This window comes from Festucalex cinctus, unplaced genomic scaffold (genome assembly GCF_051991245.1).
Source record: "Festucalex cinctus isolate MCC-2025b unplaced genomic scaffold, RoL_Fcin_1.0 HiC_scaffold_147, whole genome shotgun sequence".
Classification (NCBI taxonomy): domain Eukaryota; kingdom Metazoa; phylum Chordata; class Actinopteri; order Syngnathiformes; family Syngnathidae; genus Festucalex; species Festucalex cinctus.
The window spans coordinates 17,382-28,931 of record NW_027520394.1 but is presented as its reverse complement, the minus strand read 5'-3'; the positions used below and the strand labels follow the sequence as shown (position 1 = coordinate 28,931).

Here is an 11,550-nt window from a genome sequence, read left to right as displayed (position 1 = left end):
TGTAAACACTACTCAGTGAATTGCGTTTAGTGTTTTTTTATTTTTTTTTTCTATCTAGATTCACTTGGCCATGTTATGAGAGCGGATGGGCGCTTACAGAGCAAATGTGCCTCATCTCCATATTTATTATGTGCATCTTTGGAGTGATGTACCTCATCGTAATACTCATACTTTTCCACTACAAAATCGTAAAATAAAGTCTGTTTGTTCAAGAAAGCTTTTCTGAGTCACGCAGTTTTTGCTTTCACCACAAGGTGTCGCTTGACTGGCTAATTGTTAGCGTTTGTGTGTGGGGAGGAGGTGCCTTTGGCCAATCGGAAGGTGATTGGCTGCAGTACCGTGACATCACCAACACCGGACTATTTAAGCCTGCGTTTGTCCAACCCCCATTCATTAGCATCGAAGTGTGAGGGCAAGCACAAGAAAGCGCCGCTGCAGGTTCCAAGGATGAGTGAGGTGAGTTCCTGGAAATGTGCGTCGCCTTTGGGGAAAAGAGTCCGGTTTCAGGAATTCAAATCTCAAGCGAGTTCCCGCTCCAAGAATTCATCCACAACCAAGGTACAGTTCTAGAAAATCTACCGATAGCCGATAGCTTTTCCCTGGCCTCCGAGGCGGGCCCCTTGCGTGTTTGAGGCCCCGCGAAGCGTGGCGGCTGCTTCGTTGCCCCGTCCGTGCCCGGTTCCTGGAATTGGACCCCCAACCAAAGTCCAGTTCCTGGAATTGGACCCCCAACCAAAGTCCAGTTCCTGGAAGTGGACCCCCAACCAAAGTCCAGTTCCTGGAATTGGACCCCCAACCAAAGTCCAGTTCCTGGAATTGGACCCCCAACCAAAGTCCAGTTCCCGGAACTGTGCGGAGCGGGACCCAAGCGTAGCTAGCCCCCGTGAGGCCCCGCGCAGCGGGGCCAGGACACCGGCCTCGCCTATGCCCGGTTCCTGGAATTGGACCCCCAAACCCAGTCCAGTTCCTGGAATTTGACCCCAAACCAAGGTCCAGTTCCAGGAATTCTACGGAGCACTCACTCCAGCCCCCAGTAAGTTCTGTGTCGCTATTGTGGAAGACATGACCCACACCCATGTATTATACATTGTTTTTTTATTGTTGTATAGGTGAACGTGAATTGCAATGAGGAGGAGCTCCCGGAAGAACCTTTCGAGCCTTTGACACAGGAGGTTTCTGTGCCATTAACACAGGCCTCCCCGCTGAGAACTACCAAAGATGTGAACAGGTCTGAGCAGAATGTGGGGGCTGGATGGCAACTTTCAAGGGAGCCCGGGGACCTCGTCTCTACTCCCCAGTCCAGGAAAAAAACTGTACACATTGGAGTAATTGAGGTGATATCCAGGAAGTCCCATGTCACTATTGTGGAAGTTTTCCTCCCATTGCCATGTCTTCCAAATTGGATTTTGTCGTTGTATAGATGTACCTGACTGAAAGCGAAGATGAGATGGACGTCATGGAACAAATCATCTTCCCCTTAACACAGGAAGCCTCCCTGCCCTTAACGCAGACGGTCTCCTCCCTGCACTTGGTGAGTAGAATTCCTGGAAGTGGTCCAATCAAATGCAACACTGCTTCATGCCACCAAAATATGACTGTTTCCTTTCTGGTGACAGACACAGACGGGCTCACCTGGGGGAAAGAAGAAGGAAAGGAAGAGTAAAGACGGCAGCAAAAAGTTGAACACATCTGACAAAACAGTGGGAGACGGACAGCAAGTTTCAAGGGAAGCTTCTCCCCAGTTGATGGAAATGGAGAATGTACACCTGAGGGAAGCTGAGGTGAAATCCAGGAAGTCCCATGTCTCCTGTTGTTAAAGTTGTGACCCATAGCTATGTCTTCTATTTTCCTTTTTGTACTATAGCCTGACTTCAGTGACTGGGAAGATGAGGAAAAGATTTTGGAACGTGCCTTGTTCGGAGAAAAACATGTCCAGCGCTTGAACTTTGTGAGTAGAATTCCTGGAAGTAATTCTGTCATTGTAATACACCGACATGTAATATTTCTTAACCCCCGGGGGGGGGTTAGGGTTAGGGTTAACCTTAACCCTAACCTTAACCCTAACCCAAAATATAACATACTGTGTCCTTAGGATCTCAAGTCCCGCAAGAAGAAGAAGAAGATGAAGGAGAAGCTCAAGTTAAAGAAAAAGGACAAAGTCCATCCAAAAGGGAACGAAACACAGCAAAAGAGATCTCCCGAACCAAATTCAGTGCCAACAACCCTTCCAGAAAAAATCAGTCTTTATAATAATGTAAGTAGACTTGGGCTGCGGAGGGTGACTCTAATGTGGAAATCCTAAAATTAAACCTTTGTCATTTTTATGTCTTTCAGGGTCAACGAAGAAAACTCGCACTCACACCACAATTTTATTCCATGGTCAAAACTCTCTTCGAAAGAGAGATCCAGGAAAAGTTGGTCCTGAAAAAAAGGATACGGGAGATCGTGGCTGAACAACCAGCATTTCGACAGCTATGCCATGAGCTGGAACTATCTATTGAGAACATTAGAAACCAAATCCGAATGATGATCAAAAGATGTGAAAATTAAAGTCAATTTGGAATGTTGGAGTTCTGGTGGGTCTTCTTCCAGGTTTTTTACATTGTATGTTTTAAGACAATGCTGCATGCCTCTCACAATGTGTCAGGGTCGGTGGTTCCATTTTCCGCTTAAGTCCATTTCGAGGAATCCAAACCCAACCAAGGTCGAGTTCCAGGATTCTTACCGATCGGCGAAGCGGGCCCCAAACACGTCGAGAACACCGGCATGGTGAGTCCCGGGCTGGGTGGTTCCATTCCCGGCCTGAGTCCATTTTCAGGAATTGAGCCCCAACCAGTTCCAGGTCCAGTTCCAGGAATCCAACCCCAACCAACCAAGATCCAGTTCCAGGATTCCGACCGATGGGCTAAACCTGAGAGCACCGGCCTGGTGGGTGGTTCCGATTCCGTCCCCCGCTTAAGTCCATTTCCAGGAATCCAACCCCCATCCAAGGTCCAATTCCAGGATTCCTACCGATCGGCTAACCTGCCCCGCGAAGTCCACTTCCAGGAATCCAACCCCAAACAAGGTCCAGTTCCAGGATTCCTACCGATCGGCTAACCTGACCCCCAAGCCCATTTCCAGGAATCCAACCCCAACCAACCGAGGTTCATTTCCAGGATTCCTACCGATCGGCTAACCTGCCCCGCTAGGTCGAATTCCAGGAATTCAACCTCAACCGAGGTCAACTTCCTGGAATCCTAAACCTGACCCCCGAAGTCCATTTCCAGGAATGCTACCGATGGGCTAAACCTGCCCCGCGAAGCCGGGCCGAGAGCACCGGGCCCGGGGTGGGTGGTTCCGATTCCGTCCCCCGCTTAAGTCCATTTCCAGGAATACAACCGTAAAAAAACCGAGGTTCATTTCCAGGATTCCTACCGATCGGTTAACCTGCCAGGTAGGTCGAATTCCAGGAATTCAACCTGGAGGACCGAGGTCAACTTCCATGAAAGCTACCGATGGGCTAAACCTGACCTCCGAAGTCGATTTCCAGGAATGCTACCGATGGGCTAAACCTGCCCCGCGAAGCCGGGCCGAGAGCACCGGCCCGGGGGGGTGGTTCGAAGTCGATTTCCAGGAATGCTACCGATGGGCTAAACCTGCCCCGCGAAGCCGGGCCGAGAGCACCGGCCCGGGGTGGGTGGTTCCGATTCCGTCCCCCGCTTAAGTCAATTTCCAGGAAAACAACCGCAAAAAAACCGAGGTTCATTTCCAGGATTCCTACCGATCGGTTAACCTGCCAGGTAGGTCGAATTCCAGGAATTCAACCTGGAGGACCGAGGTCAACTTCCATGAAAGCTACCGATGGGCTAAACCTGACCTCCGAAGTCGATTTCCAGGAATGCTACCGATGGGCTAAACCTGCCCCGCGAAGCCGGGCCGAGAGCACCGGCCCGGGGGGGTGGTTTGAAGTCGATTTCCAGGAATGCTACCGATGGGCTAAACCTGCCCCGCGAAGCCGGGCCGAGAGCACCGGCCCGGGGGGGTGGTTCGAAGTCGATTTCCAGGAATGCTACCGATGGGCTAAACCTGCCCCGCGAAGCCGGGCCGAGAGCACCGGCCCGGGGTGGGTGGTTCCGATTCCGTCCCCGGCTTGAGTCGATTTCCAGGAATTCAACCCCGAACCAACCGAGGTTCATTTCCAGGATTTCTACCGATGGGCTAACCTAACCCCCGAAGTCGATTTCCAGGAAAACAACCGCAAAAAAACCGAGGTTCATTTCCAGGATTCCTACCGATCGGTTAACCTGCCAGGTAGGTCGAATTCCAGGAATTCAACCTGGAGGACCGAGGTCAACTTCCATGAAAGCTACCGATGGGCTAAACCTGACCTCCGAAGTCGATTTCCAGGAATGCTACCGATGGGCTAAACCTGCCCCGCGAAGCCGGGCCGAGAGCACCGGCCCGGGGGGGTGGTTCGAAGTCGATTTCCAGGAATGCTACCGATGGGCTAAACCTGCCCCGCGAAGCCGGGCCGAGAGCACCGGCCCGGGGGGGTGGTTCGAAGTCGATTTCCAGGAATGCTACCGATGGGCTAAACCTGCCCCGCGAAGCCGGGCCGAGAGCACCGGCCCGGGGTGGGTGGTTCCGATTCCGTCCCCGGCTTGAGTCGATTTCCAGGAATTCAACCCCGAACCAACCGAGGTTCATTTCCAGGATTTCTACCGATGGGCTAACCTAACCCCCGAAGTCGATTTCCAGGAATTTAACCCCAACCACCACCCAAGGTCCAGTTCCAGGATTCCTACCGATGGGCTAAACCTGCTCTGCGAAGCCGGGCCGAGAGCACCGGCCCGGGGTGGGTGGTTCCGATTCCGTCCCTGGCTTGAGTCGATTTCCAGGAATTCGACCCCAACCATCCAAGGTCCAGTTCCAGGATTCCTACCGATGGGCTAAACCTGCTCCGCGAAGCCGGGCCGAGAGCACCGGCCCGGGGTGGGTGGTTCCGATTCCGTCCCTGGCTTGAGTCGATTTCCAGGAATTCAACCCCGAACCAACCGAGGTTCATTTCCAGGATTTCTACCGATGGGCTAACCTAACCCCCGAAGTCGATTTCCAGGAAACCAACCCCAAACAACCGGGGTTCATTTCCAGGATTCCTACCGATCGGTTAACCTGCCCGCTAGGTCGAATTCCAGGAATTCAACCTGGAGGACCGAGGTCGAATTCCAGGAATGCGACCGATGGGCTAAACCTGACCCCCGAAGTCCAATTCCAGGAATTCAACCTGGACCGAGGTCGATTTCCAGGATTTCGACCGATGGGCTAAACCTGGCCCGCGCAGCGGGCCCCAAGCGCACCGAGGCCCCGCGAAGCGGGGCCGAGAACACCGCCATGGTAGCACCCGGGGAGGGAGGTTCCGTTTCCGGCTTGAGTCGATTTCCAGGAATTCGACACATCCAGGGTCGATTTCCAGGATTTCGACCGATGGGCTAAACCCGGCCCGCGAAGCGGGCCCCAAGCGCACCGAGGCCCCGCGAAGCGGGGCCGAGAACACCGCCATGGTAGCACCCGGGGAGGGAGGTTCCGTTTCCGGCTTGAGTCGATTTCCAGGAATTCGACACATCCAAGGTCGATTTCCAGGATTTCGACCGATGGGCTAAACCTGGCCCGCGAAGCGGGCCCCAAGCGCACCGAGGCCCCGCGAAGCGGGGCCGAGAACACCGCCATGGTAGCACCCGGGGAGGGAGGTTCCGTTTCCGGCTTGAGTCGATTTCCAGGAATTCGACACATCCAGGGTCGATTTCCAGGATTTCGACCGATGGGCTAAACCTGGCCCGCGCAGCGGGCCCCAAGCGCACCGAGGCCCCGCGAAGCGGGGCCGAGAACACCGCCATGGTAGCACCCGGGGAGGGAGGTTCCGTTTCCGGCTTGAGTTGATTTCCAGGAATTCGACACATCCAGGGTCGATTTCCAGGATTTCGACCGATGGGCTAAACCCGGCCCGCGAAGCGGGCCCCAAGCGCACCGAGGCCCCGCGAAGCGGGGCCGAGAACACCGCCATGGTAGCACCCGGGGAGGGAGGTTCGGTTCCCGGCTTGAGTCGATTTCCAGGAATTCGACATCATCCAACGTCCATTTCCAGGATTTCGACCGATGGGCTAAACCTGGCCCGCGCAGCGGGCCCCAAGCGCACCGAGGCCCCGCGAAGCGGGGCCGAGAACACCGCCATGGTGCCACCCGGGGAGGGAGGTTCGGTTCCCGGCTTGAGTCGATTTCCAGGAATTCGACCCCATCCAAGGTCCATTTCCAGGATTTCGACCGATGGGCTAAACCCGGCCCGCGCAGCGGGCCCCAAGCGCACCGAGGCCCCGCGAAGCGGGGCCAAGAACACCGCCATGGTAGCACCCGGGGAGGGAGGTTCGGTTTCCGGCTTGAGTCGATTTCCAGGAATTCGACACATCCAGGGTCGATTTCCCGGATTTCGACCGATGGGCTAAACCTGGCCCGCGAAGCGGGCCCCAAGCGCACCGAGGCCCCGCGAAGCGGGGCCGAGTACCGCCATGGTAGCACCCGGGGAGGGAGGTTCGGTTCCCGGCTTGAGTCGATTTCCAGGAATTCGACCCCATCCAAGGTCCATTTCCAGGATTTCGACCGATGGGCTAAACCCGGCCCGCGAAGCGGGCCCCAAGCGCACCGAGGCCCCGCGAAGCGGGGCCGAGAACACCGCCATGGTAGCACCCGGGGAGGGAGGCTCCGTTTCCGGCTTGAGTCGATTTCCAGGAATTCGACACATCCAGGGTCGATTTCCAGGATTTCGACCGATGGGCTAAACCCGGCCCGCGCAGCGGGCCCCAAGCGCACCGAGGCCCCGCGAAGCGGGGCCGAGAACACCGCCATGGTAGCACCCGGGGAGGGAGGTTCCGTTTCCGGCTTGAGTCGATTTCCAGGAATTCGACACATCCAAGGTCGATTTCCAGGATTTCGACCGATGGGCTAAACCCGGCCCGCGAAGCGGGCCCCAAGCGCACCGAGGCCCCGCGAAGCGGGGCCGAGAACACCGCCATGGTACCACCCGGGGAGGGAGGTTCCGTTTCCGGCTTGAGTCGATTTCCAGGAATTCGACACATCCAGGGTCGATTTCCAGGATTTCGACCGATGGGCTAAACCTGGGCCGCGCAGCGGGCCCCAAGCGCACCGAGGCCCCGCGAAGCGGGGCCGAGAACACCGCCATGGTAGCACCCGGGGAGGGAGGTTCCGTTTCCGGCTTGAGTCGATTTCCAGGAATTCGACACATCCAGGGTCGATTTCCAGGATTTCGACCGATGGGCTAAACCCGGCCCGCGAAGCGGGCCCCAAGCGCACCGAGGCCCCGCGAAGCGGGGCCGAGAACACCGCCATGGTAGCACCCGGGGAGGGAGGTTCCGTTTCCGGCTTGAGTCGATTTCCAGGAATTCGACACATCCAGGGTCGATTTCCAGGATTTCGACCGATGGGCTAACCTGGGCCGCGCAGCGGGCCCCAAGCGCACCGAGGCCCCGCGAAGCGGGGCCGAGAACACCGCCATGGTAGCACCCGGGGAGGGAGGTTCCGTTTCCGGCTTGAGTCGATTTCCAGGAATTCGACACATCCAGGGTCGATTTCCAGGATTTCGACCGATGGGCTAAACCCGGCCCGCGAAGCGGGCCCCAAGCGCACCGAGGCCCCGCGAAGCGGGGCCGAGAACACCGCCATGGTAGCACCCGGGGAGGGAGGTTCCGTTTCCGGTTTGAGTCGATTTCCAGGAATTCGACACATCCAAGGTCGATTTCCAGGATTTCGACCGATGGGCTAAACCCGGCCCGCGAAGCGGGCCCCAAGCGCACCGAGGCCCCGCGAAGCGGGGCCGAGAACACCGCCATGGTAGCACCCGAGGAGGGAGGTTCCGTTTCCGGCTTGAGTCGATTTCCAGGAATTCGACACATCCAAGGTCGATTTCCAGGATTTCGACCGATGGGCTAAACCCGGCCCGCAAAGCGGGCCCCAAGCGCACCGAGGCCCCGCGAAGCGGGGCCGAGAACACCGCCATGGTAGCACCCGGGGAGGGAGGTTCCGTTTCCGGCTTGAGTCGATTTCCAGGAATTCGACACATCCAAGGTCGATTTCCAGGATTTCGACCGATGGGCTAAACCCGGCCCGCGAAGCGGGCCCCAAGCGCACCGAGGCCCCGCGAAGCGGGGCCGAGAACACCGCCATGGTACCACCCGGGGAGGGAGGTTCCGTTCCGTTCCCGGCTTGAGTCGATTTCCAGGAATTCGACATCATCCAAGGTCGATTTCCAGGATTTCGACCGATGGGCTAAACCTGGCCCGCGAAGCGGGCCCCAAGCGCACCGAGGCCCCGCGGAGCGGGGCCGAGAACACCGCCATGGTAGCACCCGGGGAGGGAGGTTCGGTTCCCGGCTTGAGTCGATTTCCAGGAATTCGACATCATCCAACGTCCATTTCCAGGATTTCGACCGATGGGCTAAACCTGGCCCGCGCAGCGGGCCCCAAGCGCACCGAGGCCCCGCGAAGCGGGGCCGAGAACACCGCCATGGTGCCACCCGGGGAGGGAGGTTCGGTTCCCGGCTTGAGTCGATTTCCAGGAATTCGACCCCATCCAAGGTCCATTTCCAGGATTTCGACCGATGGGCTAAACCCGGCCCGCGCAGCGGGCCCCAAGCGCACCGAGGCCCCGCGAAGCGGGGCCAAGAACACCGCCATGGTAGCACCCGGGGAGGGAGGTTCGGTTTCCGGCTTGAGTCGATTTCCAGGAATTCGACACATCCAGGGTCGATTTCCCGGATTTCGACCGATGGGCTAAACCTGGCCCGCGAAGCGGGCCCCAAGCGCACCGAGGCCCCGCGAAGCGGGGCCGAGTACCGCCATGGTAGCACCCGGGGAGGGAGGTTCGGTTCCCGGCTTGAGTCGATTTCCAGGAATTCGACCCCATCCAAGGTCGATTTCCAGGATTTCGACCGATGGGCTAAACCTGGCCCGCGCAGCGGGCCTCAAGCGCACCGAGGCCCCGCAGAGCGGGGCCGAGAACACCGCCATGGTAGCACCCGGGGAGGGAGGTTCGGTTCCCGGCTTGAGTCGATTTCCAGGAATTCGACCCCATCCAAGGTCGATTTCCAGGATTTCGACCGATGGGCTAAACCTGGCCCGCGCAGCGGGCCCCAAGCGCACCGAGGCCCCGCGAAGCGGGGCCCAGTACCGCCATGGTAGCACCCGGGGAGGGAGGTTCGGTTCCCGGCTTGAGTCGATTTCCAGGAATTCGACCCCATCCAAGGTCCATTTCCAGGATTTCGACCGATGGGCTAAACCCGGCCCGCGCAGCGGGCCCCAAGCGCACCGAGGCCCCGCGAAGCGGGGCCGAGAACACCGCCATGGTAGCACCCGGGGAGGGAGGTTCCGTTTCCGGCTTGAGTCGATTTCCAGGAATTCGACACATCCAGGGTCGATTTCCAGGATTTCGACCGATGGGCTAAACCCGGCCCGCGAAGCGGGCCCCAAGCGCACCGAGGCCCCGCGAAGCGGGGCCGAGAACACCGCCATGGTAGCACCCGGGGAGGGAGGTTCCGTTTCCGGCTTGAGTCGATTTCCAGGAATTCGACACATCCAGGGTCGATTTCCAGGATTTCGACCGATGGGCTAAACCTGGGCCGCGCAGCGGGCCCCAAGCGCACCGAGGCCCCGCGAAGCGGGGCCGAGTACACCGCCATGGTAGCACCCGGGGAGGGAGGTTCCGTTTCCGGCTTGAGTCGATTTCCAGGAATTCGACACATCCAGGGTCGATTTCCAGGATTTCGACCGATGGGCTAAACCCGGCCCGCGAAGCGGGCCCCAAGCGCACCGAGGCCCCGCGAAGCGGGGCCGAGAACACCGCCATGGTAGCACCCGGGGAGGGAGGTTCCGTTTCCGGCTTGAGTCGATTTCCAGGAATTCGACACATCCAAGGTCGATTTCCAGGATTTCGACCGATGGGCTAAACCCGGCCCGCGAAGCGGGCCCCAAGCGCACCGAGGCCCCGCGAAGCGGGGCCGAGAACACCGCCATGGTACCACCCGGGGAGGGAGGTTCCGTTCCCGGCTTGAGTCGATTTCCAGGAATTCGACATCATCCAAGGTCGATTTCCAGGATTTCGACCGATGGGCTAAACCTGGCCCGCGAAGCGGGCCCCAAGCGCACCGAGGCCCCGCGGAGCGGGGCCGAGAACACCGCCATGGTAGCACCCGGGGAGGGAGGTTCGGTTCCCGGCTTGAGTCGATTTCCAGGAATTCGACATCATCCAACGTCCATTTCCAGGATTTCGACCGATGGGCTAAACCTGGCCCGCGCAGCGGGCCCCAAGCGCACCGAGGCCCCGCGAAGCGGGGCCGAGAACACCGCCATGGTAGCACCCGGGGAGGGAGGCTCCGTTCCCGGCTTGAGTCGATTTCCAGGAATTCGACACATCCAGGGTCGATTTCCAGGATTTCGACCGATGGGCTAAACCCGGCCCGCGAAGCGGGCCCCAAGCGCACCGAGGCCCCGCGAAGCGGGGCCGAGAACACCGCCATGGTAGCACCCGGGGAGGGAGGCTCCGTTTCCGGCTTGAGTCGATTTCCAGGAATTCGACACATCCAGGGTTGATTTCCAGGATTTCGACCGATGGGCTAAACCTGGCCCGCGCAGCGGGCCCCAAGCGCACCGAGGCCCCGCGAAGCGGGGCCGAGAACACCGCCATGGTAGCACCCGGGGAGGGAGGTTCCGTTTCCGGCTTGAGTCGATTTCCAGGAATTCGACACATCCAGGGTCGATTTCCAGGATTTCGACCGATGGGCTAAACCTGGCCCGCGAAGCGGGCCCCAAGCGCACCGAGGCCCCGCGAAGCGGGGCCGAGAACACCGCCATGGTACCACCCGGGGAGGGAGGGAGGTTCCCGGCTTGAGTCGATTTCCAGGAATTCGACATCATCCAAGGTCGATTTCCAGGATTTCGACCGATGGGCTAAACCTGGCCCGCGAAGCGGGCCCCAAGCGCACCGAGGCCCCGCGAAGCGGGGCCGAGTACCGCCATGGTAGCGCCCGGGGAGGGAGGTTCGGTTCCCGGCTTAAGTCGATTTCCAGGAATTCGACCCCATCCAAGGTCCATTTCCAGGATTTCGACCGATGGGCTAAACCCGGCCCGCGCAGCGGGCCCCAAGCGCACCGAGGCCCCGCAAAGCGGGGCCGAGTACCGCCATGGTACCACCCGGGGTGGGAGGTTCGGTTCCCGGCTTGAGTCGATTTCCAGGAATTCGACCCCATCCAAGGTCCATTTCCAGGATTTCGACCGATGGGCTAAACCTGGCCCGCGAAGCGGGCCCCAAGCGCACCGAGGCCCCGCGAAGCGGGGCCGAGTACCGCCATGGTAGCACCCGGGGAGGGAGGTTCGGTTCCCGGCTTGAGTCGATTTCCAGGAATTCGACCCCATCCAAGGTCCATTTCCAGGATTTCGACCGATGGGCTAAACCTGGCCCGCGAAGCGGGCCCCAAGCGCACCGAGGCCCCGCGGAGCGGGGCCGAGA

General features: G+C 59.1%; 1 protein-coding gene across 1 annotated transcript; it reads left to right on the top strand.

The window, feature by feature from the left end:
* The first annotated feature begins 839 nt into the window (after positions 1-839).
* LOC144011497 (uncharacterized) lies at positions 840-2,584 on the top strand. The gene is made up of 6 exons (XM_077511598.1): positions 840-1,334; positions 1,421-1,531; positions 1,617-1,781; positions 1,865-1,948; positions 2,093-2,254; positions 2,335-2,584. Exons 2-6 carry the CDS (start codon positions 1,421-1,423, stop codon positions 2,548-2,550), a joined length of 738 nt encoding a protein of 245 aa, XP_077367724.1. The 5' UTR covers positions 840-1,334; the 3' UTR covers positions 2,551-2,584.
* The last annotated feature ends 8,966 nt before the right edge of the window (positions 2,585-11,550 follow it).